Here is a 27,100-nt window from a genome sequence, read left to right on the forward strand (position 1 = left end):
AATGAATGTCAAAAGCTCACAGCAACGCTTTTCAGGTTTCCGTTTTCAGCTTCAACCCTACCATTGAAAAGCTACCTGGGTTGTTTTTAATGCAAAGCGGGGTGCTAGTGTCACAGCATGGCAGGGTGCAGAGCTTGGGGGAAAAACGGGAGCCTCCAAGTGAAACGGTTTGCTGAAGCTTCCTAGCTGGGAAGTCTTGGAACTGCATCTGTTTCAAGATTTGGGAGGAGCTGAAGCAGAAAGCAGAGCATGCTTTGCACCACTGTCAAGATATGGAAAACATAAGGCCTGAAAAGCCTGTAGGCTTAGAGCTGAGGGGAGATACGTGCTCAGAGAAGGCATGGGTGGCTTGGTGCGGGTGCTGCTCCAGGCGAAGGTCTTCTCCCAGTGTGATGCAGTCGTGGTGTTTTTCCTTACCTGTTAATTTTGCCCTTCATTTCAAAATCTGGTTCAGCATTGAGAAGCTGTCCTGCTGCCTGGTTCACCATGTCACCTCCTCTCTGTGGCTTCAGAAGGTACCCTAGGGCCACCTCCAAGTCACACCCCAGCAGCCGCCCTCGGACCCTGAAACCAGAAGTGAGCATGTGCAGCAACGCGGAGCATCGAATCCACCGACACTGCTGAGTTGGTGTGACTGAAAATGCTGGTGTAGCCGTGAGCCATCGGCATTGTACACCTTAAACCAAGGAGACACTGGGATGGGAATCGAGAGGGTTTTTCACTCTAACCCACATACTGGAGTGTGTGCGTGAAATCGGTGAGAGACACTGCTTCACACCAGACAAGGGTCTGCTCATTTTTGTACAGAGATGAGCTCCACCAGTGAGGTAATTTACGGGCTAGAGTCCAAAACTGCATATTTTTTTTTTCTTCTCTGGGTTGAATTTTAAAGCCACTGAAGGGATTTGGCCCTCCGTCTGTAACCGAAACCTGTAGGAGATGTGTGGTTACGTCCCTTAGTCATCAGTGGAAATATCCCTTGCTGACCTTTGAATTCCAAATTTTCCGTGAGACTCAGCATCAGGTCTGGATCCCGTCTGCAGCTGTGGGCTGCAATGCCATGTGTAAGCGGGTCTACGACAGTCAGTCTCCAAGGAATTGTCTTTTATAGAAAAAAGCACTTTGGTCTATTTTTTTTCTCCATTCTTTTTTATAAATAAATTATACTTTTGATGAGAAGTGCCTCAGAGACTTTCATGAAACACTGAATGTGGTAGTAAGGGGTTCGCTGAAGTTCTGGCCACGTTGGCTACCGCCAGCTCTCAGAGGAGCATCCAGCCCAAGTGTGTGGATGCTCACCAGGGTCCTGCCCGCAGTCACACGTTTGTGCTGCCCCACCTGCGGGTTAACTGCTCTGATTTCAAGCTGAGACCAAACCAAGCTGCCACGTTCCTTCGGTTTCCAGCTCCTGCTTTGATGAGCCCTTTTTAGCAAACATGGCCAGAAGGGAGCTTTGTCCCACACGGGGCACCAGGCAGCCCTCTCCCTGTGTTTCTTTCAGTGTTATGGTACATCTGGGACTCCTCCAAGGCCACAGCATCGCCGTGACCCCCAAAGCGCCTTGCTGTAAGTGAGCTTTCTCACGAGGCTGCCTGCTCCGTAGGTGGGGAGCCAAGGACTGTGGACACGAAAGTTTCGCCAGCGGCTTTGCACAGGAAGCCACTGGCTGACCTGACAGCTGAACCCAGGGAAATTCCTTTTGCCAGAAACTGGAGCAGAGCAGGATTTCACCCTGCATCGCTTGCGTCTCGGACAGTACTTGCAAATCACAAGAGCAGCCCTTCATTATTTGCCACAAAGCTGTGTTCCAGCTGCGTGGCTTGGTGCCGGTGGGAACACGGTGGCAGGGAGCAGGGCTCTGCCCTGTAGCGGGTGGAAGGAAGCCAGCATACCAACCTGGGGCCAACAGGGTTGACCTACTGATGAGGATCAACAAGATCCTTGACGCAGTCTTGCAAGGGAGAGTGAGGTGCCATGGGACAGACCGAGGGCACCTTTGCTGGCAGTGAGAAGAATGACTCAGGCCAGGCATCAGTGCCCAGGGAACAAGGTACAGGTGAGACAACAACCAAGTAGAAGCACCCATGGAGAAAACTCCACCTCCCAAGCTCCCCCTCAAGCCACAGCAGCCACAAAGGCACCACGCAGCAATGAAAGCCTCTGTCCTCACCCTTACCCTATGGGAGCAAGCAAAACGGCCATAGGTCCCAAAACGTGGGTGAGGGAATGGGATGGAAATACCTGCTGTGAGTCCCTGCTGGTTTTGGGGAGTGGTCCCCCTCGCTCCATGGCCAGCCCCTCCGAGCAAAGGCAGCCGCTGCTCTGCTCTTCACCTCTGTGGCCATCACCTGCCTCCACGGAGGAGGCATAAAAAATAGCCTGGGGCTGCAGCGAAGGATAAAAAGTACCTTGGGTTGGCACAGGGAAAGCATGAAACTGAAGAACATTTATGGCTGAGGTTTCTGATCAGCTGCAGTGTTTAGCGGAATGTTTAGCAGAGGAACTGCTGCATTTCAGAGAGCTGCAGATCATGAGGAAAGGGCTTTTGCAGCCTGGAGTGCCTGAATGGGGGCCTGAGGTTTGCTCACCAGGAACCCATCCGTACAGCAGCTCTTCACGGTGACATTGTGGTCAATAAAGCAAAACGTCTGAGCTGCAATTAAAAAAAGAAAACATCAAAAAAGCACAGACACTGCCAAACCCCCACATTTTTACATTATGTTTAAAAAAAACCCAGTTGGGCTTTTGTGAAAGCAGAGTAGATCAAAACCTGCTTTTATGACGCGTTCACTGTAAATGAAAAAAATTTGCATGCTAAAGGGGCCGTGGTCTAAGCACTCTCCAGCCCCTTGGCCTCTGTTAGAGGAATAAGGGTTGTCATTTCCATGGCAGACACGAAGAAACAGCCACAGAGATGGGAAACATTTTGGCTGTCGTCAGCTGGCAGGTTGGTAGCGATGGCAATTTAGATTTGGCTCCGAATAAAAATGTTTTGCTTTGAAGTAATTCAAATTAAATGGAAAAGAAATGGGTGGAGGTTTTTGGTTTGGTTTTTCTTTTTGTGCAGTGTTTTGGGAGGGACCCTCACATCTGTCTTCAACCTCCGCACTGCTCAGCTCCTGCCTCCTCCCAGCATCTCCCTATTAGAAAAAATAAAAAAAACCAACCCCCAAGTGGATTTTCCTTCTGAACTGAATCCAACCTCACTTTCTGATTTTAAGCTTTTGCAGCGGTAAAGTAAATAATCACAAGGGGATAAAAAAAAAAAAAAAAAGCCAAATTGTGGAGGGGGTGGGGGGGGAAGAAAAATCACTGCATTTCCTATTGAAAAAAAGTTACAGAAAAAAAAAAAAAACACAAAAAAACCACAAAAAAAACCCCCTTTTTGTGTTGGTTATTTTTAACCGGTAAAACAGCAGCAGTGATGGAAGCCCCCAGCCTGGCTCTACATTCGATCCCTCAGCACCCCCGTTCCTGCCCTGTCGTGCGGGGCGCGGATGACGGCGTGCATCCCGAGCCGGGGAGCTGCTGGATGCGGGGCTGTGCGGCGCTGGAGGCCATCTGCGCTCCCCAGCCTGCCGATCACGTGTCAGCCGCTTGGACGCGGACCCAGCTCCTTCCCCTGGTGCGGTTGCTCCTTCCACCACGCTACAGCGAGCGAGCGGGTGCGAGGAGGGAGCCGGGCGTCCCGTCTCGCACCCCGCCGGCACAGGCAGCCCTCCCGGTAGGCACAGGAGAGTGGCGGAGCTTTGCTGGCTTTCGGCATAAAAACGGTCCAAAGCGCAGGAGAGCGAGTGCTGCTCTGCTCGGCGAGGATTTCCTCGGTTTCGCTGAAAGGCTGAGGAATGTCTCACACTAACGACATCCAGATGTGCCTACTTGGCAGCCCGCTGCCGAGACATTACCGACGGGACACAGGATCAGCGCTATCAAATGGGCTGTAAGTATCTATTATGGATGTTTGATCAGGGTGGGCTGGGGAGAGTTATGCAGCAAGCAGCGTGCACTGGAGACCGTCCCTGCGCTTTCCTGCTCCCCCAGCCCACGGCTTTTCTTTTTGCTTTGTTGCTGTTGCAACGTTGCTACATGCGGCAGCCCGAGCTGTGATGGTTAATCTGCGGCAGGGCCAGCTGCAGGCTCTGAACATGGCACCACCAGCCCTGCTCTGTCAGCTTCACACTTGGCTTCCCCAAGAACTTTCTTGGGGTGTTTTAGGTTGTTTTTACAGAAGAAAGTTTGGGGCTTCTTTAGACAGTGCCTCCAGGGCTCTGAGGCTGGGTTTCCTCCCAACCACGGACACATTCCAGCGGTGGCATGTTACATTTACAAGCCATTCCTCGGCGGTGAAAGGACATGAATCCTCTCCCATGTTACACTATTGTGTGCTTTGAGAAAACACAGGAATTTTCAAGCCCCCTTGCGTTGCAAAGAGAGAAAGAAAAAAAGCGCAGTCCCAGTGAAACGGGCAGTTACCAATCACTTTTTTTTAAAACAGCTTTGGGCAGATTCTGATAAACTCATGCATTGGGTATCATCTTGAAATTCATGGGGCAAGATAGCACGTACTCCCTCTCCCGTTCACGTCTGGGTGTATCGATGCATCCATGCTAATTGCACTGTGATCGTTGGGTTTGGGGGCACATCGGGCACATTATTTATCAAATCAGAAGAGGGCCTCGGAGCTGAAGAGGCAGCGAGTGCTGCAGCTTGGGGGAGACTGGGAAAGGACAGTGGCTGTTTCCACTGGGTTGTTTCACCCCTTCACAAGCCTGCAAGGCTTTATTCGCCTCCTGGGGCCAGGGGAAATGAACATTTTTAAGAGGTAGGGCAGGTTCTTGCTTGGCGGCTCCAGGAGGGGCCCCCTCCCCCAAGCACTCACAGTGCGTGTGGGGCTGCTGTGTTCTCCATAATTCTGAAAATCAGATCACCTACAGGCAAGACCACATCTGGATTTAGGAAGACACCTCCTGAGGCAGCTGCTAAGCCTGCGGAAGATAATCGCGTGTTACCTTCTCCTACCTTGCAGGCAGCTGGCCGCTCATGTTAGAGACGCGGAGCTGTGCTTCGGAGGCGCTGCAGTTTCCCCTGGCCCCTGGCAGCAGCACCATCCTGCACAGGCACTGCCCCACGGCACGTCCTGCCCATAAGGGCCAGGAAAGCATCTTGTGCTGCTTAAATGCAGCAGAGCTGTGGTCCCCAAACAGTGCCACGTGTACGTCAGTGACTTACCACTGGGTCAGCAGGGCAACGGGAGACGGGAGGAGTGGTGCAGGTGTCCAGCATTGCCCGGAGGTGCCATGGGGACGGACAGCCGTGCAGGCAGCCAGCGCTGCCCAGCATCGCCGGGGTGCCTGTGCACAGCTGTCACTGCCTCCTGGCGCAGTACCAAGCAATTCCCCGCTGAGGATGCTTCAAGTTCCTTCCCGGGACCCCTGTATGTGAAGTGCAAGCAGACATCCTAGCATCCACCTCCAGCCTTCGCACAGCAGCTCTGCCGTTTCTCTGCGTTGAAGTTTGTGCGCTCCATAAAAGCTTTGCTGACTGGGGTGAAGCTAAAAGGAAGCACCGCAGCAGCCATCTGCAAGCAGGGGTCTGACATGACTGGCATTGCGAAGGCGAGGTTGGCAGCGCCAGCAGGAGAGACTGTCGGAACATGGGACCAGCCAGCTGAGAAGCTGGTGAAACCCCGCGTTTCAGAACTGGGGCAAGCAGAGAGATAAATAAGGCACCCTGTCCTGTAACAGCACAGAACTCACCCATCTGTTTGTGCTGGCCTGAAAAGCGGCTCCAACAGGAAAGTTGGAAATGGTCTTTGGAGCGGGGCCTGCATTTTTGTAACCTGCTTGTGCTGTGTTTCAACCAGCAGAGCTTTTGCCTCCAGGTGCTGCAATGCAAGTATCAGCAGTGGTAACACTGGGCCGGTGACACTGTGCATGGGGCCGGAGGGCTGCTGTGACAGTGGCACCGGCCAGTGGCGCCCGAGCAGCACTGTGATGCGCAGCTGAGCACTGCGAGCCTCTGCCCCTCTGCACGGTGCTCGTTTGGTTCTGCCTCAAAATCCCAACTCCTGGAAAAGCTCTCTTAAGACTTTCAGCTAATTAAATCCTAATGCCTATTCTCAGTTTGTTTATAGAACTCAAAACTTCTAAGCAGCTGAATGAGATGGGCTCTTCTTTCTGGCAAGGCTGCTTAGCAATTGTCTTGATTACTTCATTTTTCTAGGGCTTTGCACTAGCCAATGTGCCGAAGGGTGTATCTTGATATTTCAGCCTGCCCTGTCCTCTAGTCAAGAAGATCAAATCATTCAGCATCAATTTGTAAACCCACAGCTCCAGATGATACCACTTCACAAACACGCTGTAATGCAGAGAGGAGCTGACGGGCACCAAAGCCACCTGAGGCATCAACTTTGATGAGGTTATTGACTTTGCCTGGAGGTGGAAGAGACCAGAAAAAAACCCTCAGAAACAAATAAAACCAAAAAAGAAACCATGCAGGAATAAAACTCCTTACATGACACCCAAACATAGAAAAGGAAAAGGGCTTCTTCCCCTGCTCCACCACACAGAACTATTTTTCCCCTTCAAACCCGCCAACATCTGCTCAAACTATTAAACGCAAGTTGTTTCATGCATGTTTCTGTATGTGGGGCAGAACAAACCTGGTGCTGGAAGCTGACGCATTTCCCTGTGGCTACCCCAAAGAGTCCAGACACCCACGCGATGCCAAATGAAGACAAGGTTTTGCCTGCACAAGACCCACGCCAAGATAACGCACCCGAGAGCGTGCAGCCTTTCCCTTAGCGCTCTGCTTTGGGCTCCTGCACAAGGCAAGAGAAGGATGGCAGCACGACGCGGCTTGAGGGTGCAAAACAAGCGATCCCCTTGCAAACCAGTGCACTGCGTGCGGCCGCATCTTTGGCAACGTTTTTAAATTAAACTGGTGCGGACACAGAAGTCAAACGCTCTGCTGGCCCTCGGGGGCAGGGACCAAGCCAAGGTCGGAAGGCAGATGTCGTCGGCAGAGCTCCAGGCGGTGCTGAGCACTCGCTGCCAGCACCCTGCTCTGGTGGGACACCGCTAACCTGCGCCCACCTATTGCCCACAGTCCGGCTGCGGGGCAGGCACAGGGTGCCGCCTTGTTCTTGTTGCTGGTGGGTTCTTGAATGGCATCAGGAGGAGGAGGCAAAGGAACAGCAGCACAAGGTGAGAAGGGGCCTGGGAGCTTGATTTGCTCTGGCTGAGTGAATCAGGGTGGAAAAAGAGTTAGGAACAAGGTGGGAGAGGGACATGGGTGCAGACCTCCCCGCTGCAGGCCAGAGACTGGGTCTCAGCTTCCAGCACTGAATGCTACAACTCAGCTTTGTCGTGAAATGTGTTCGACCAACATGAAATGAAAACAAATACCCCAAACTTCAAGCATTGACTCCAAGCACCCCAACACCCAGAACTTTCCAAGTGCCCCTCAGGACTGCAAAAAACTCATTGAACCCATCAGTACTGGATCCCCAACACTTGCTTTAGCTTATTTTACAGAGAAACAGATAAAAGACACCTCCATCAGCAACCACAACCATATTGCACAGCTACACCGTATGTGGCCACTCCATTGCCCAACCTGAACCTACCAGCGGCAGCTCCGGGGGCTGGAAGAGCTTCGTGCGCAGCAGATTTCTCCAGAGACAACCCACAGCCGTGTTTGGCGGGGAGGGATGCTTCTGCAGGCTGGGCTGGGATGAGCGTGCAGCACAGCTGGTTGCTGTATTTTGTACCCTTTTGCTCAATATACCACGTTTTCAGCTTGCCTCGCTATCTCAGCCGCTTTTTCCGAGGCTGGCTGGGATGAATAACCACCCTTCAAGGCACAAAGCAACATGCCAGAATCACCAAGGCTTCTTGACTGAATTCGGGGCCAGGATCCAGAGGCTTTTTCCCAGCTGGGCCCATGTGAGCAGAAGTGCCAAGCGATGGAGACGTGATGACCGCTGCACAAGGAGGAAGCTCAAGGCTTCACGTCATTCAGCTGGGAATGAAGGACTAGCAACTGGGGTTTTTTAAGTCATCATTTAACAGCTTTTCTTGCAGCACTTCTTGGCTGCATTTCAGAATCTTCTTCTCAAACAAATGAAAACCAGGCAGAGGTGAGGGCCCTCTGCCCGAGCGTGCAACAGCACAGGTCAGATTCCCTGCCTGGAAGCTCACCAGGGTGCCGAGCTCCAGCCACTTCCAGTTCTCAAGCACTTTGTTGCCTCTCTGGCCACGCAGGCTGTGGTCCCCTCGGTCCTTCCAGCACGCTCCTTACATAGGGGCTTCCCCTCGCTGCCACCTCACGGCTGTGGGACCTTTCAGCCTCTTCCTACAGCCCAGCTCAGCCCTCAGACATCGCTGGTGCCTGCAGCCCAGCACGCGACACCCCCCGCCCTGCCCCAGGACCCCCTTCTCCCACTGCTGGGGCAAACTGCACTGGCCCATTCAAACCTGCTTCAGCTGGACACAGGATCCTTACTGTAGCCATCCCTGGGCAGCCAACACGAAGGACAACTGCCTTTTTTTCCAGGCTTGGAGGACATGGGAGGCAGCCCTGGCAATTAAGCCGGCATTCCCCAAGGCAGAGAGTGATGCAGCAGTTTTATAACCCCAGCTCCGTTCCACAAGCTGGATGGAGATCCACCACAGCGATGTATGACGTGGAGGCATGTCCGCCTTGTATGTGGACACGCAGCGAGATGCTGTGCTGACAAATGCTCTGGGGTGCGCACATCTCTTTTGTTTGGCATCCAGTATTTTCTGCTCACTTTCATAGCCCTGTAATTTTATTTTTTTTCCCCTGGTGTCAAGGTGGATGAATAATCTTTTTGGCTTTAGGACACAGTGGAGTGTCTGCCAGAATCATCAATCCCTCTGAATTCAAGAACAGGACAGCTTTTCCCACACTGACATCCATAGATAGAGCTCACACCTTACAATAACCGAGGGCATTTCCTTCAAATTAAGGAAATATCTAACAAAGACTGGAAAATCCACATAATTTGATCAAGGAATCACTTCAAGGACTGGCAGCTTCTTTTGAAAATGAGATGTCTATATTCAGCACTGAACTGTTTTATTTCAGCATGGAAATCGCTATTTCAGATTCTTTCTTTCAATAAATGAAAACACAGAAGAAAATCTGGGCTATCAGCCCAGGCTTGTATCAATTCAGGGTTTTTCTTGGCTTTTCTAAGGGCACTTATTGCCAGATTCTGAGATGCTGGCAGGATAAATCTGTGAGCCATGGAAATTACGAGTTCCATGACACACACATTTTATTCCAAACCCTCTCTGATAAAATTAAACACAGGAAAGAGCCAGGACTTTCATCCAGCTCCTTAATTACCATCTGGAGCCTGGCAGCTGAAATAAGATCAAACTTTTGCATAGAAAAAGAAAAAAAGATTGTTATTACAGCGGGGAAAGAGATGAGACTTTACAAAGAACAAACATCCCAACGCTATCAGGATCTGTTCCACCAGGGGCTGCACATCTCCCACTCACTTTGGAGGCTGCGTGCACAGACCTACATAGCCACTCAATAAAGCTAATTCTGTCACAACAGAAGGAGAAAAAATGCCTCCGTTTTAGTTCTTATGAGCTTTTTGAGACAAGGTCCCTATTTTAGGTATCTCAATAGCACCCAGCAAAAATTCTTGGTCGTGATGGGCAGAAGAGGGACAGACAATTTCTCTGTAGTGGATCCAGTTCAGTGGCATGTCCTGGGTGTAGCAGGACCATCCCTTCATAAGCCTGGAACTTCTGCAAAAATACTGGAGGCAACATGAGCAAAAGCCTGCTGGGAAGCACGTCTTGACAGATAAAGGATGATTTAGCACAAAATTGAAACACAGCAGGTTGCTGCAGAGCATGGCAATCAGGACGTGGCAAGGGTAATTGGGACACGACAGACAAAAAACTCAAACTAACACCCTATATGCGTTAGAAGGAACTGTTTCAGGAGGCTGAGAACAGTTATGAGCCAAGTCATGGGGCAGAAAGAACATAAACAAAACTCAGCTTCTGATGATTATAAGCATTTTAACAACAACTTATGAGATATCAGAGAAAAGTCTACAACCTTGCTATTAATATCAAAGCTACGCAAGTTAAAACATCTGCCTAGCCTAGGAGAGAAATGAAAGGTACCGCAAAAAAAAAAAAAAAAAAACAAACAAAAAACCCAAACAACTCCTTACTAAAGAAAGGTAAAAACACTTACAAAGGATGGAGGAGCCAGGACTTGCAGCTTCCTACACAATTTATTCCTGCAGTTCACTTTTTTCAGCACTGTTCACCTGTGGAGCGCACGGATGGATGTTCAGCCTCCAGGCGGCAGCCACTTACGGATTCAAACATTTGATGGATCTGATGGGGCAGCGAGGTGCTTGGTAAGAAGGCGGCTGGGGCACAGCCAGGCAGCTTTTGGATATGGTCTCAGTTCACCCAAGACAGACAGACAGACAGACAGACAGCTGTAGTACCTTCTAAGGGCGCTTCTGCTCACGCGGCACAGGCAAGCTAGAGCTGTAAATTGGCTACGACCGTAAAACATCATCAGCGAAAAAAAACATCGGATGTGTAATATACTTCCGTGCACTTGTGGGCAAATTTTTGGGTGGAGTTGAACTTTTAGAAGCCCGCTCCTTGCTAAGGACTGTAGGGATTATGACTGCCACCTGCCTTCTCCAGGAGCACCGGTGGGTCCCCTCGGTGCCACTCGGCTGCATGCTGCTGCGGGGAACAGCAGCGCTGCTGACACAGAGCAAGGTCGTAAAAAGATTAGTCAGGATGAGTTTGGTACAATGCTCTGGTTATGTTGAGAAAGGAATGTACTCAATAATTGGAAAATGTTCCACTGACGATGTTAAAGTAAAGGAACGTACTCTGAATAATTAGAAAAAATTCAGTGGGCACCTGAAGGAGATAAGGAGACCTGTGAGCCAGGAAATCGTTGAACAAAAAGTTGAAAGGTTTACTCCACCTAGATCCCACCTATTACGAATAGAATGGTTAGATGTCAAAATCAAATGAGTATGTTTGTAAAGATGTTGTAACCTCTCATGAAAACTGTATAATACCCAACTTTTCACTGAGAACTTCGGAGCTAGTTGGTCCGGTGCGAACCAGCTAGCTCCCCAACAGTTGCAAAATATATACCTTTGCTGCTTAAAGACAAAATTAATCTCTGAGCAGTTACTCTGTGCCGTTTTGGCATCACTGCACGTACAGCAGCAGCCAGGACCTACCTTCGCTGCAGCTACAGACACTTGACCAGCTCTTTCCCTGAACCACGATGACGTGCCACTTTCTGCCTTCTTACTACTCTTTTTTGTTTGTTTGTTTGCTTGCAGTTGAAGAACTGATTGAATGAGACAGAAGATCTCCAGGAAAAGCGTAAGTGAGGAATCAAATCTGCTGTTTCAAAAGGCAGCTTCATCTTTCACATGCGGGTAAAATGTTCCCAGCGCCAGGCACTACCTTGCTTCTGCATATCGGGATTTATTTGCCCACCTCTTGCTTACCGGTCAGGGTGATTTGGCAGAAGCAAAACACCTGTGGCCCTTTCCAACCTCATTAATGGAAGTTATTTATAATGGTTTAATATTTTATAAAGATTATTGGCAGCAAAAAGGCCCTATGTGCATTCGAGAATATGCCTGATGTATTCATTCTGAAGGCACAGATCGTGGTTCGTTTGTGAGAGCTGGCACTGCATGCGGGGAAACGCCAGTGCCACTCTGATGCCGAGAAGTCTGCCCTCCAGCAGCCAGCTCTGCACCTTGCTGTTTTGATTAAAAAAGAGTAAAACCAGCAAGAAACAGTTACTAAGAAAAAGAAAAAAAAAGGAAAAAAAATATCTCATTATTTCTGGAAGAACGGCATTGTTCGTCATTTCCCACCTTGTTTTTCCCAAAGCAGTGAGATCTCTGCAATGGCAAAATGTGTTTGGCAGAGCAGGACGCGGGAGGCAGGGCTGATTTCACGGGGCGCTTCAGCAGTGGTTTTCAGAAGGATGGATGCCTGCTTGGTGACTTAACTAACCAAGTGACAGAGCCAGAGCCCTAGGATCAGCCTTAGGTTTGCAGCCCCTGTGCCTTTTAGCAAGTTCCTTCACGTGTCTCGGTGTTTCTACGAGTAAAACGCACTTTGCTGCTAGTTTTTTACACGGCGTTTCAGGTAGTCTCGTCTGCATGCTTCAAAGCTGCTGAATCCTCATTGCTGACGCGCTGTACGTTTATTTACAGATGGACATTGGTGCCAGGCAGCTCAAACACAGCTTTTAACAGTGCCAGAAACACCACAGAGACAATGAGAGTTCGTCTCAAAGGGGATGCGATCTGTACCCTCCTCCTGCTGGTAGCGCTTTGCTCTTTACTCTACTCCCAGCTGGAACATTTAGTCCCAGTAGGAAACAAGGAACCAACACAGAAGAAGCCTTCAGGAACGTCAAAAATATTCTCTGACGCCAGAGCATCTTGGAGACTGATGCCAGCAGAGGCAACGGCACCCAGACCCCCAGTAACTCCTACCATTAGACGAACAGAAGTGGCCAACAAGAAGGTCCAGACTACAACTGCACCCCCGTTGACTGATTCTGCCTTCAACTTCAAGCGTTACCTTCTAAACAAGGACAACAGGAACTTCAATATCCTCATTAACCAGCCCAAGAAATGCAGGAAAATACCTGGAGGTCCCTTTCTGCTCATCGCGATCAAATCAGTAGTTGAAGACTTTGACAGACGTGAGATTGTCCGGAAGACTTGGGGCAGGGAGGGTTTGGTGAATGGGGAGCAGATCCAGCGAGTGTTCCTCCTGGGAACACCAAAGAACAGGACAGTGCTGGCGACATGGGAGACCCTGGTCCACCAGGAGAGTCAGGCATACCGGGACATTTTACTCTGGGATTTCGTGGACACTTTCTTCAACCTGACCCTGAAGGAGATCCACTTCCTGAACTGGGCAGCTGAATTCTGCCACAATGTGAAATTTATTTTTAAAGGTGACGCCGATGTTTTTGTCAACGTCGAGAACATTGTTGACTTCCTTGAGAGACATGACCCCACTGAGGACCTCTTTGTTGGGGACATCATCTACAACGCCCGCCCTATCCGTGTCCGAAAAAGCAAATACTATATCCCAGAGACCATGTACGGGCTGAGCATCTACCCAGCCTACGCAGGGGGAGGGGGGTTTTTGCTGTCCAGCCGTACCATGAGGAAGCTCTCTAGGGCTTGCAGAGAGGTAGAACTCTTCCCCATCGATGACGTCTTTTTGGGCATGTGCTTACAGAGAATCAACCTCAAACCAGTTCTGCACGAAGGATTCAAGACCTTTGGCATTGTCAAGCCTTCTGCTGCCCCACACCTACAGACATTTGACCCCTGTTTTTACAAAGATCTCATGGTAGTTCACAGTCTGAAAGTTGCCGAGATCTGGCTAATGTGGAACCTGCTCCACAGCCCACATCTTTCCTGTACTCAGAAGAAGCAAGTGAAGAAGCCTTTCCAATGGAAAAAGAAAGCTCAACCAACCACACAGGCATCACCCCTCGGGTAACGCAGGCAGACAGACGCAGATACGCAGAGCAACCAGCTGAGAAAGTGAACCTGGAATGGTTGCAACCAACCAACCAGACTTTAGAAGTATTTTAGCACATCTTATTTACAATGTTAAGAAAAGATGACAAACTGTTGCAGGAATTTGCCACAATTCCACATTTGCACACACCCCCTGTGCAGGTCCTTCTCCATTAATGAGTCCAAATAATCGTAACAGTATCTTTAATTTATTACTATTTATTAGAATTCTAGTAGTGCTTAGTGGGCCAGTGTCTAAAAGCACATTGCAAAATGCAGTCCTTGGAGATTTTTCAGCATTGTTGGAAATGTGAGAAATGAAAGAAGACAGAGGGTAAGAGATAACACCATGGAGCACAGGGATCGCTGTCAACTTATTACCTTGACTCAGACTCATTGAGACATGACCAAACTACACAGGAACTAGAGTATAAAAAGAAATCAAGTCACCTTAGTATACGCTCAAATCAAATCACTGCTGCCTGGTGGGCTTTCTGTAAGCCTCATAAGAAAAGAAGAACGACTACATGGGGTCCTACACGTTACAGATAGGGTGGGCTACAAGAAAACTGGATGCTGAGGCTGGCGTGGCTGGTTAAGCAAGACACGCGAGTAGATTACTGGGAAGGGGCAGACTTCCAAAGGGCCTTTAAAGAAAGGACAAGAAGGACTTTGAGTTGATCCCTCTGAGGTTTGATTTTTCATTATTCGTAGCAACTCCTCAGTTCAAGTATCTGCTTCATTGACACACTCGGGACTCAGGGGACCAGATTTTGGCACTTCCATGAACTCAGGCTCTCTATACTATGGTGACATGCACTCAGCGAAGACTCAACATCATCCAACGGTATCTGATCTCTCTCACAGTCTAATCCAGATCTTCAGAAGGTTCACAGCTGGAGACATCCTTTGGCCTTCACTTGTGAGGATAAAAGCACACGGAGCTGCTACTTGCATCACATTTGGGAGCTTCTTTAAAACCAAAGGAAAACTTGTCAATGGCCTGGGCTGGTTTCTGTAGGCCTCAGTGCTCTTGCCTGGCATACAGTCAGCTGCAAAGAGCACCCAAGACTCTTCACATTGCTGCAGGTGTCATGTGAAGGCAGAAAGTAGTCTTCAGACAGAAAGGGCTTCAGAGTAAAAGCCGTTCTACATTTATTGCAAGAAAGCAAAACCACACAGCCATCTTTCTGCTGGGCTTTCCAAGTTTCAGTCAGCCTGTAGCTTCAAGAGTATTTTAAGCAACAGACAAGAACACTGGATTGCTTAGTTTTTCAAAGAATAGTCAATACTTCAAAGCTTTTGTTTTTTTCCAGCAGATTACCTTAAAAGAACATCCTTTTCTTGGACATCAAAGAGGGAGTAAATTCCTCTAAATCAGGGTTAAAAAGCTATGAAATCCACAGGGCAAAGAGCCTGAGTTCACCTGATACTTCTTTTGCAATTTTTTCCCCCTCAACAGAACTCCTCTCCATCAGAGAACCCTCAATGCCATCCCTCTTCAGGAGGGCACATACAGCTCCAAAAAGGAACTACAATCAGTCATAAAAGTCCAGGAAACTGCTTTGCCTTGAACAGAGCCTGCGGAGCATCTGCATTTCATAGCTGGGTATAACCCTCCTGCTACCCAGCAGCAGACCAGGCTTGGTACTCATGTTAACTATGCACAACACAGAGGAAAGCAAGCTGGTAATAGCTGTTGGTGGGCTGTTAATACCAGTCTTACATGTTATCTTCATCGTAAGGGTTTATGCCTTACGATAATGTATTTCCCAGGAAAGGTCAGCTAGAAATCAAGAAATTTCTGTTTTATTTCCATATATATATATAAAGAAATTTCTATTTTATTTCCATATATATATATAAAGAAATTTCTATTTTATTTCCATATATATATGGAGAAATCAAGGGACCACATGTTGATCTGGGATATTTTCAGCAACGCAATCCTGACATACAAAATGCTCACGTGGGCTTTCCAAGGAGCTCTGTTGGGTGTGGAAATAAGCCAGAGCCTCGCTGGTGGAAGCCAGCCAGCCACGTCCCCGTCTGCTAACACGTGTGACATGTATTTATGAGCTTGTACAGAAATGTATTATGTGTGATTAGTTTACAGTTTGGGAAATTATTTATACCATAATTAAAAGCCAGCATGCAGACATGCCTCCAGTTGTCAGAGTGAGTCTGTCAAGTTCACCTGCACACGCGTTGTAAGACTAACACCAGAGGTATTTTTCATGGAGACAGCAACATAAACAATACATTTTTGTTATTTGGGATAACTTGCGCTGAATCTTTCCTTATGTCAGACTTAATTTAATGGTAACGACAGAAAAATAAACGCGACTTACCCTATGATGTCCCACAAGGCAGGCAGACAGGCACAGCAGTCCTTACCAAGATCTTGCTTTTAAGCTTGGGGACGCACAGATTGGCTTCTCCCTCTAGGATGTCTTCAGTTCTGCAATCTACCCACAATGTGGCATTAATGAGTGCATTTTGTCCCAGATCAAAGTTGTTCAAACACCCACCTGGGCCAGCACATACCCCAATAGCTGGCAGAAACAGAACTAGAGCAAACACATCACTCTGTTGTCTTAAGTCTATGGAATAGCGCACTTACCGCTCCCTACAGCTACCTTGAAGGAGGTTGTAGCGAGGTGGGTGTTGGTCTCGTGTCCCAGGTAACAAGTGATGAGAAGAAACAGCCTTAAGTTGCACCAGGGGAGATTTAGATTGGATAATAGGAAAAATTTCCTCACTGAAAGGGTTGTCAAGCACTGGCACAGGCTGCCCAGGGAAGCAGCTGAGTCACCATCCCTGGAGGCATTTAAAAGATGTGTAGATGCTCAGGGACATGGTTTAGTGGTGGGCTTGGCAGCGCTGGGTTAACAGTTGGACTTGGTGATCTTAAAGATCTTTTCCAGCCTAAATGATTCCGATTTCTTTTATCTGATGAATACTAAACGTAGTATCTATTAATGACACATTTGCTTTAGTTCTCCAGCCTCTGCTGCACAGCGCATTTGACCTGGTTTTAAAAGTTTACATTTGCTTCTGCAGTTGAGCTGGAAGTTCACAGACCCCATACGTGAGCGTAACGCACTGGGGACATGCTGGAGGGCAGCGCTGTACTCCCTGCGGTTTATTAAGTTCTACTTGCTGCTACAGCAGGCAAAAAGCCTTTAACTGCACCCAAGCTGGAGAATGTTTCCTGAAAGATGGGGGTCTTTTCAGGAAAATGCTAAACCCTGAGGTGCGTATGAGAACTGGCAGGAAGAACCCTCTACAGGCCTTTTTGTGCAGCTCAGAAAACCAAAACTATCCGTTCCAGAATGACATTCTGAGCGGCCTTTATTAACTGGCCAATTCAACGCACCAGTTGGAGTTTTGCTACAAAGCCTTGCTGGCAACTTTTTTCATGACTAACCCATGATGAGAAAAGAAAACATAAAAACACCCTAAGTGGGTTTCACCAGTAGCAAGGAAAGCAAGCAGGCTTCCTTGAGACAGACAAACATCTGAAGCTAATACAGTACAGTAGGGTTTATTGAAACTCAGGGATCCACACACAGTCGGATTTTGTTCCTACTGTACATAAGTAGCCACATTTGGTCACTGTAATGAGCAGAGCTGGCTTGAAGCTCACATTCAGCACCTCCAAACGCATCTCTGAACACATAAAACTGGTAGCGAATGCCAAGATCCATCATTCAGTCAGGCCACTGCTGACTTAGACACCACAAAAAAGAAAGGCAGAGATGGCTCTGAAGCAGCCGAGTATTCAAATACCATGCTTCCCGCCTGCAGTTTAATTATTCACCTTCCTACCGCAGGTTCTCGGAAGCAAATCCCAACTGCAAAAATCAAACAGTACAAAAAAAAAAAAAATCAAATGGCTCTGAGACTCCTCACTAAATATCAGCACTGAGAACATTTCCCCCGGAGAGCGCTGACAGACCACCAGGCTGGCGGGGTGCAAGTGCCTGCCCCCCCCCCCACCCCAAGCCCAGTTTGAAGAAGTGCTGAGCCCCCAAGCTGTACCCTTCAGCTGGAGCTGTAGGTCCCAGCAGCCCTGAAAATGAGCCCACGTTTCCTTAACGATGCTACTAACTCGACTGATGCTTGTCAAGACCAGTTTAAACCCAACTTTTCATGATTCTTTAAGCTTATGGCCAGTAAGGAAACCATACTGAGCAATGAGAGTTCATCCAAGCCCCTTCAGAGCAAACAGTTCCCCCACCAGTCTTGACCAGCCAAACACCCTCTCCCCAGTTCACCCAAACCCAGCTCACTGGTCTCTCCCTCCCCTCCCCAGTCTGCCCACTGACAAGACCAGTGCTGAGCCCAGGGAATAACATAAAATCACACAGGTCCGTGGGGACTGCTTTGTCTCCGGGGGGGCTGACTGAGCTGGGTGAGAATAAAGGCATGATATTAAGACAAATCCTCTCTCTGGGCATAGAAACAGAAGAAAAGGGTGAAATAATCTTAGTAGCCTCCACGCTCGGGGATGCAACAGGGCTACCCAGCGAGGAGCACGGTAAACTCGGGATTTCAGGGCTTCAGTTCTCCTGTGAGGGAGCAGCGGAGGTGAAAAGGGGGGACAGTGATTCAAGCTGTTTTGATTACTTGGTTGATTAGACTGCACATTGCATCATCACGCCCGGGGATTTTTTTGTGATTGGTATTTAAACTAAATGTCTCTTCGAAGGATATTAATACTGGAACGAAACGTACGCATGAAGCGGAGTATGTAGTGTAGGTGTGAAACATTAAGGCACTTCAAACCAGCTTTCCAAAATTGCAATATGCAGTACTTCAAAGTGACCACACTAGGAACACTTCTTTTTCATACCCTAATTCATTCCTCTTTAAAAGGGTCACATTAAATCATTACACAAAAAAAAAAAATTATCTTTCTTACACCACGGTAGATGGCCCTGCCTGCCGACTCCAGCTTACCTTTCCTGCTGCTCCAAGCAGTGCGTTTCCAGATCATGAAAATGAATGTTTTTGCCTGCTGGAAAAATACACGTGCCCAAAAATAAAACAAAAGCCTTGGATATAAGGTTTGGCAGATAAAACGTTTAAACAATGACTATTAGTCACACACATAGGTTAGAGAATATGCTGTTTGAGTTCCACCTGGGCCCTCCAAGTGGCACATACGTTCCCTGCAGAAGCAAATCCCCTCGTAGGTGCAGTTTTCACTCAGTGAAATGGTTATTCCCTGGCCTTGAACAAAGCCCCCTTCTTTATTAACTGCTGATCCTATTTTAACGCTTAAGAGTTACATCCTCAGGAAGCTCCACTTTTAATTTCCCCCTGTTACGCTTCAACCTTACCTTATCTCTGAAACATCCTGGGCCATACCTGATGTGAAAAGAACCAACCAGAACGAATTTGTATTGTAACTCCCCCTGCACACATGATGTATTTATTTGGCTACATGTGCTGCGTGAGGTTACATCTGACAGGCTCGGCCAGAAAAAGAGTGCTTTGTGCTCTTAATCAAGATAAAGGAAGTACAATTTCAAAAAAAAAAAAAGTGTTTATGGGGCAAAAGTTGACACGGAACAATTGTATCTGCAAAGCCAGCATAAAATAATGCTGTTTGCATCATGACCCTAAGAATTACTCTGAACTCAAAGCCCTATGAACCACAACCAGCCCACGTGAAATCCTGCCATATCAGACATCTCAGTCCTTTGTCCAAATACTCTGAAGCAAGCAAACAGCTACAGCTTGGACATACTGTTTCTTTCAAAGTAAGACACACACAGCTTCACACATGCAGATGTAGTCATACACATTTGGAGCCATCAAACACAAAACCTAACAGAAGTTCAGCTTAGCAGAGTCGTTAAGCAACTAACACCACCTAGAAAGTTAATGCGAAACGCCAGCTGGGATCTAACCTCCAGCCAGCCCCTGATAACCATGATGAATCACCATCTCGCTGTAATGGTGAGCCATAGGAAAGATTTGTTTTAAACAGGTTTGATGGGAGTTCTGGAATATGATCATGAGCGCATGAATCAGTTCTCACACACCACCCAATTACTATTTCAGAAAAAAAAAAAATCAAATCTGTTTAGAATTAGAAGTGTGATGGATTCCTGGCAACAGAAAGTTGTGTTTTCTTGACAGGAACTGCATTTTGGGGAACAGAGGGTTCTAATATTACACAGCCGCACTCATCTATACAGTACTGCCTGCAATATTCACAGGAGCCCAGGGACTGCCTGCAAGCCTAAAGAGTACAGGAAGAAATGTCAGCTTCGCCTCCAGAAAGAAGCACACAACAATCAGATTTATTAAGTGCAAACAGATGAAATACTGTGGAAAACACCATAATACTCGAGCAGACAGACACTCAAAATCTTTAACTTTTATACAAAGGAAAAAGGCACACACTAAAATGGGATCATATGCACAATGTGTTTTATTAAATATGCAATTATATGTAATGTTATACCAAACAGTTTCATCATATGAAACCAAAATGATGGACCAATGCACATCCTGCCAACACACAGGATCCGTATCAAACCATAGTCATCCTAACAAGGGCACCTGCTGAGGTGGGACCTGACACAGCCCAAACATCTGGTTCCTTTGGGAAGGGATGCACACTGCCCAGCTGGCCCGGCAGAGCTCCAGCTGGCACACAGCATCCCTCCGTCAGGAGCTGCTCTCGGCCTGGACAAACAGCCTTGGTCCAGCCCCTCCTTCCCACCACCCTGCCAGCCTCACCTTTTCCCCCATTGCTCCTCTGTTCCCTGTTCCTTCCTCTCTGCATCCGGGCAATTCAGAACTGCCATCGTTCCCATCCCCGCATCCAGCGTCCTAAATTTTTCAAGCCAGCAAGTCCTTAAAGCTCCACACCAGCTCCCCTAATGCATCAGCACAGGAGCAGCTTGGCTTAGCGCAAACAGCAGCAAACAAAACATCTCAGCAGAGTGAGCTATGAACAGCTGCAATCACAAAGGAAAGCTGAGGAAACCCAGAAGAACTGCTCCACATTATCTCCCTGAGCCCTTCTGGAGCTCTGCCTCTCCCAGAAGTCAAATGCTTTGCACTCAGCCCATCAGTAGCAGCCAAGATGCAAAGTTGCCTTTATTTTTTGTCTGTTAGAGGAACTTTTCAAGACCTACAGCAGCACCTAGGCTGTCAAGGGAGCACATTTCATTATCTACACTGTTTTAGTTGCTTTGACTCACCAGAGCACTGCAAGCGAAGACAGGAGTCACTGAAGTTATTAAGTACCTTTGGTTAGCTGCTGACATCCTGCTCTGCGTCTCAAGGCGCGTGCTACAGCAGCGGTCCTGACTTCACACATCTGAAGAATTTGAACTGAATATGCTCGAGAGCAGGATATTGGCAGCATCTGCATAGCTATTACTCAAATCGTCCCATCAAGAATTTATCTCCTCCTGCAGCTCATCTGGAGCTTTTATTAGAAAAGGATTAATTAATTGAAATTAGCAGGATTGCTGTCATATTTTAGTAACGAACATAAGCGCGCACATCATTCCAAGTCAGAGATCATAAAATCCTCCAAGAGAAAGGTAATTTTATAATCCAAAACGGAAGGCCGCTAGAGGAGGGAGAGCTGAGTGCTCTACCCTGCATGATGCAGCCAGTGCGGGAGAAATGTGAATGGGAACAGGAGTCCCGTTCCTTATGTCCTTCATTAATTAACCTCTAAGCTACTTCAGGGTAAGCAGACTTCCAATGATTTTCTGTCAAGGTAGCCGAGGGCACGAGCAAGCAGTATGAGAATTCACATTTGCTCGTTTCACTGCAGACATTTCTTCCATTCTGTTGTGATATTCAAACTCGTTGACGCTTGATCAATTTTCACAATGCCCAAAGGCTGACATTAGCGTAACTGCTGCATTTTTGAACACAATACAGAAGCCACGGTGTTATTTACTACAAAGACTCCTCCTCCACTTCAGGGCAAAAATTTGTAAGACGCTTTCACAAATCTACTAGGAAACAGATTGCAAAGTTATATTATGTTTTCATACTGTTTCTTTGGAGAACACCCTGTATCGGCTGTAAAGGAGGAACACTAGTCAGGTCCTTCAAATAAAACATCTGAAAGACAGTAAAATAAAAAGAACTAATTGATAAGAAAAAAAAAAGCAAGAACATCCATGATTTTATTACAAACACACCCAGCAACTGTATTTAACACAAAAACAGTAACTGAGAGTCTCTCTTTATTTTTCTTTCAGTGTACATGCTCATTATTATTCCATTTAATTTACAGAAGGGCTATGTAAAATGAAATTAAAATTAGAGAGGAAACAAAAGGAAGGTTGAGGCATAGAATTTTCTTAGCAAGCAATGATCACAGGAGACAGCACAGATTGAACAGGGATTCAACAGGAGTGACACCTAGGGATAAAGGTAAACAGTAACTTTTTCCTTATCCATTAGATTCTCCATAGGGCTTTTTTGTTTGTTTTAGCAAAACAGTTTAGAGTATCACAGTATACAGGAAGACTAAATGGCAAAGAACGTCTCACGCGCACACGCACACACACCACATTTATTCCTGCTACTGGTCCAGGATCCAAAACTTCAGTTAACACTCGACTTCCTATCTCTCATTCATTGATAAACTATACAGGATTACACTGTACATGGAGTTAAAATTACAAAAATGTCATATTTACAAAATCTGTACACACATAGTAAAACTCACAAAATTGTCATCTATGTATCACAAGTTGCGACACCAAAATATTAAAAATGGGATAAAATTATACATTTCTCTTGTCCATTTTTAAAAAGGGTTCAATATTTCAAAGACAGACCACCTATTTCCCCCAAATAAGACTGGTAAGAGAACTAGAAACCTAAAAGTATCCTCCTGGGATAAAATGTCGCGAGCAGCATCTCCCAACTAGAAAGAAGCCTATATCCTGTCTGCTGGGGTGGGGTGTGCAGTTAGCATGTATGTACAGAAATGGTGAAACTACAACAAGGATGTCTTTGGCTAAACCTTTGGCATAAATTAAAACCATACATCAAAAGTTACAGAAAAGGTTTTCTTGGTGATGGCAGAGCTCAGGAAATTTCCTTCTGAGATACGACTATATACAGCTTTTCTTTCTCTAACAAAAGAGAGTAGGAATAAAGGATTTTGGAACAGAGGCAAATGAGGCAACACTGTTTCTTCATCAAAATTTTCACTAGTATGAAAAACTGTATCAAATCTTTTCACCAAAACATAATTCAATCATAGAAATAACCCCTTCTACATTTATTTCTTTTTGAAACTGCATATGAAAAAAATTAGTAAACCAGCCATGGCAGAAAAAAAAAAATTGTTTCAGCATATCAAGTAAATATTAGTGCAGGAAGGTGGATAAATTCGATCCACTGTATAAATAAGCTTTATGCGCAGCATACATTAAATAACCATCACACCCCACTCACACCCAGTACACAGATGCTCCTCAGTGAAGATAAAACATTTATCAAGTAATTAAAGTGTATGTAGTGCAAATGTTACAACCAAGTATTATACACATGCTACTTGCTTGGTTTAAAGTTACACAAAGATGTGGTGCCTGAAATCATGGACATATATACATCCTTGTCACACTTGGTACAATGTCCTAAGCCACAGAAATACCGATGTGTTTATATCTATATATATACACACACACGTTTTTCTTAAAATGTGACCACCACATCAATACAGTAACACAAACAGACTAAAATCAATACCTGCTTCCAGATGCTCCAAGGCTCAGAAAGTTTGTGCTTCTAACTCTTGCAGTCATTACGTGCCCCTCTTCCGTTTCCCCCTTCTGCCAGCTGAGAAGGGGGGACAGTTCTCTTCAGGTCTGTGCTGCATAGGATGAGGGCAACGGAGAGGAATAAATGACGGCACAGGCACCTAAGCTGCTTTCCTCCATCAACAGTTCCATGCCCCATGATGAAGGGTTGAGAGAATTTCCCCTCCACACCACTCCTGGGTGGAAAGGCTTATTGGAAAAAAAAAAAATCATAACGTGCTTTCCATATTATAAGTGGCAGCAAATCAAGGCACGCTGTACTAATTCTGTAGCATTGAGATTAGCTGACTTTGCAGGGGATGCTCACTGGGGAAGGTCCGATGTTCTCAACTGGCTGCTGGGCCGCGTTGGGCCGTACAGAGTAACAGAAGCTATGTGATTATTCTGCATCACCTGCAAAAGGATGGTTAAGGAAAAAAGGAAATTAAAAGAACTGTACACCAAACAGGAACTCAGGCGTGAAAGCGGTGACTACAGAACTGATCTGCCTGAAAAAATAAAATACCCCCATAGCAGGAAAAAGCAACAAGCTCTTGGCTAGTTCCTAAAAATGGTCTCTAGATTGCCCTGACACCTCTGAACCCCGGCGTGCTCTATCACTGCTCGGGGCTGAGCGCATGCACCTCCTGCTAGTAAGAGTTCTAGGTGACAAACTGAAGTTCCAGCTTTAACATGCAAATGCTCAACTTCAAAAAAGAGATTGGAAAGTCGCCTGTTTCTGCCAGAAAACTCCACAAATATAGCCACTCCCAAGTGTTGGCTGTTACTGAAATGGGAAATAAGCCAACAGGCACAATAATAGCAAACTCCTCATCTTCTTTTGCTCAAACAGATAGGAAGGTTTTTCTCCTAACCTCAAAGATCATTCGTTGCAGTCCAAAGCAAAAGGTTGACCCAAATGGGTTAGTGTTGTTCGGAGATGACGACCTGAACAGAAAAGAGGAAGGAAAAAAACACCACAAAACAAACCATGAATCAGGAACTTCTTAGGGAAGAATAACCACTCAGTAATATAAGATAAATTATGAAATTATGGCATCTTTATCATGGCTTTCATCAAAAGAAAGTAACTCTTATGTTATACACCACCACTGCTAGACCCCAAGTGAGCCAGCAGATGCCTCTGCTTAATGTCACAGAGCCATTACTAATACTCAGGAAGAAAGTAATCAGAAAGTTACTAACGACCTCTACAGGAAAACTCTTTCACTTAAATTGAACAGGAAAAACCCTGAAAATAAACAGATACAATAGGAAGAGAGAAGCACTATGTAATTTATTACAAATTATTTTTGTGCAAGATCCTCTCTCACTCTTCAATCTACTTTATGTCTCAGTCTCTACCATGTGTACTTACTATCTGCTGTCTATTAATCCACTGGTTTTATTATGTTAAAAAAACTACCCTGTAAGATGCTGGAATAGAATAATCCAAATTTTATTAAACAGTATTTTTCAAGATTAACTTATCACTTGCCTTCAATTATTTCCAATATACTTTTGGATCATATATATGACAGGCTCCTGCTGACTGCAATGGATTTTAGATTACAGCCAAACAAAACCCCTAGAAAATATTTACCTTTTGGCCCTTCTTGTAACCGGTCAGTTTCTCAGATTGCATGTCTGAGACATTTGAGATGTGCTCAGTAAAGGAAACTCTGGTTGAACTACTCTCTACAACACAGATGAAAAATAGAAGGACTCTATGTAATTGCTGTTTCACCTCAGCTTTACTTTACATGGCTTCTGCTCTAATGATCTGACTGACATAAAACAGAAGGGGAGCAAAGGGAACAATGATTTAGGGGAAAAAATGAAAAAAGTAGTAGTCAAAATCATACAAAAACCTGGTAAAATACCTTCTTTGGTATATCTGAAATTGCTGCAGTATTTTCACAGTACCCATGACCTACACTTGTCCCATGATAAATCCTATTTTCATATCGTGTCACAGAAGGATAACTCTGCAAACAGACAGTGCCTATTTAACCCACCCCCCAGCTCAATCCCTGTAGAAACACTGCAAATGTAAGGCTATTCTGTCTTCAGTCGGCCTGAAAGAACTGTAGAACCACCAGGAACGTTCCTAACAGCAGATTCTTCAGACAGAATGCTATCCTCTATTATACCATGCTGTACGACATCACACTGTTGAAATGTATGCGACTACTACAAAAATTCTACCCTGTATTACACATAGAGAGAGACTGCGTTATATGCTGCTTAGCTCTTCTCTGGATTTTACAGTTCAAGTAATTTTGGAAATGTTTTCATTCTGCACGTCAGCCTATTTCCTGTGAGAGCAGCTATCTAGCCTTGTTAGTGGTGAAAAAGAAGGAAACTTTAACAGCAAAACAGCCCCAAAGTAACTACTGCAATAAACTCTTTTCTGTCTGAACTCATCCTCTCTTCCCAGCTCAACCCCTGCCAAGCAAAACAGAGATCTTTACCTGTGAAGTACCACTGGCTTCTCTACAGGGTGCCCCAGAAGATCCTGAATACTGTCCCACTATAAATACATCAAAGAATTTGTGTTAGAATGAGGCACAGGAAAACTTTTTCTTTTTATCTAGGAAGAGAATCCCGTACATTTGCTTGTGACATGCTCATTTGCCAAATAACAGAGGTTGTATTTACAGAAGTATTTTGTGACTGGAGCCATGCTCAGTAATGGAAACTATCCATTACTAGGGCTAGGAAACCCTCTCAGGGTTTATTCTCTTTTTTTGTCTCAAAATAGCTTTGCATTAGGATTATTAATATATAAATATTTTATGGGTCTTATGGGTAAAGTGTAGCTGGAAAGTCTTGTAGCACTTCAGGGACACCTCAGAGAGCAAAGCAGCTGTGGGAAACTTCAACAAAATATCCTCTTACATACCTTTGCAGAGGGAAAAAATAGCATCACTGCTACCTCTCCCAAAAGTCTGTCTTTGATTTAAGTGACAAGTTTGGAAAAGAAGAGGAAAGCTGCACTATTTAATGACTGGGAACGTCCAGCAGTTTTCATCACTTTAAGCAGACTTAATAAGAAGCTGCCAGTATCCCACACAAGACGGAGGTAAGTCAAAGCACTGAAGGGTATAAGTAATTCAAATCAAAAAGCAAAGAACGGCAGCTTCCAGGTTGCTGACTCCAATTTTTTCTTCCCAGTATGGGACCCAGAATATGCCAAGGAGAGCCTTCATTTGGCACCCCAGGAGCCAAGAGAGCAGCACTGACCCTGGCTGAACGGTAACTGCAGAGACACTGCTGAACACAGTTTTTGAGAAGTTTTTCAACTTAATGTAGCTCTCAAACTTGCAGCAGCAACTGCTCAGTGGGGAGTTTCATTTAGGTGGCAAGGCTATAGTCTTCAAGGAGTCTGCTGTCATCAGGAGGCGTCACACTGGCAGTGACATTTTTTGAAGGCCTGCTGCTGTCTGAGAAACGTCCCATTACTGGCACTCTTCAAAAGAAAGTGGAAGGGCACTGGACCCTCTTGTGAAGACACATAGTATTTAACGAGTTACATTAAGTAGCAAAGCTCTGAAAATTGTGTTTAGAAATACCTCTTCCAGCTAACACTCAGCCACCACTGCTACAGCTTTCCCATCTCACTTATTTTACTGTTCAATTTCTACCTGCAGCTATCTTAAAATGCAAAGCGTGCAATAATACAGTA

The 27,100-nt window shown here is 46.2% G+C and overlaps 2 protein-coding genes and 1 long non-coding RNA gene across 6 annotated transcripts in view; 1 reads left to right on the plus strand and 2 right to left on the minus strand.

Moving 5' to 3' along the window:
• Positions 1-3,582: 3,582 nt before the first annotated feature.
• On the plus strand, positions 3,583-15,918 carry B3GNT9 (UDP-GlcNAc:betaGal beta-1,3-N-acetylglucosaminyltransferase 9). Its single transcript, XM_027781086.2, has 3 exons — positions 3,583-3,940; positions 11,384-11,426; positions 12,278-15,918. Exon 3 carries the CDS (start codon positions 12,342-12,344, stop codon positions 13,587-13,589), a length of 1,248 nt encoding a protein of 415 aa, XP_027636887.1. The 5' UTR covers positions 3,583-3,940; positions 11,384-11,426; positions 12,278-12,341; the 3' UTR covers positions 13,590-15,918.
• Positions 15,919-15,979: 61 nt separating this feature from the next.
• Positions 15,980-19,143, minus strand: LOC114011083 (uncharacterized). The gene is made up of 3 exons (XR_003552831.2): positions 18,958-19,143; positions 18,575-18,632; positions 15,980-16,077 (listed from the first exon to the last, which is right to left on the minus strand). It is a non-coding gene; the product is annotated as an uncharacterized LOC114011083 (long non-coding RNA).
• A 1,263-nt stretch (positions 19,144-20,406) lies between these two features.
• The window catches only part of PHAF1 (phagosome assembly factor 1), a 37,687-nt gene continuing 30,993 nt past the window's right edge, over positions 20,407-27,100 (minus strand). For 2 of the 4 annotated variants that reach the window (XM_055818577.1, XM_055818578.1), the window contains exons 15-17: positions 25,887-25,945; positions 24,288-24,360; positions 21,770-23,826 (exon numbers count right to left, since the gene is read on the minus strand). In XM_055818577.1, the coding sequence (XP_055674552.1) occupies positions 23,737-23,826; positions 24,288-24,360; positions 25,887-25,945 (222 nt within the window). In that variant the 3' untranslated portion in view covers positions 21,770-23,736. Of the gene's footprint in view, positions 21,719-21,769; positions 23,827-24,287; positions 24,361-25,015; positions 25,111-25,886; positions 25,946-27,100 lie in introns of those variants that run through there. The other 2 variants (XR_008749783.1, XR_008749784.1) reach the window with 2 other exon arrangements.

The sequence above is a fragment of the Falco peregrinus genome, chromosome 14 (genome assembly GCF_023634155.1).
Source record: "Falco peregrinus isolate bFalPer1 chromosome 14, bFalPer1.pri, whole genome shotgun sequence".
Classification (NCBI taxonomy): Eukaryota; Metazoa; Chordata; class Aves; order Falconiformes; family Falconidae; genus Falco; species Falco peregrinus.

What these genes read in the sequence shown, in the direction of transcription:
- B3GNT9 (XM_027781086.2), top strand. Translation starts at nt 12,342, where the DNA reads ATGAGAGTTCGTCTCAAAGGGGATGCGATCTGTACCCTCCTCCTGCTG.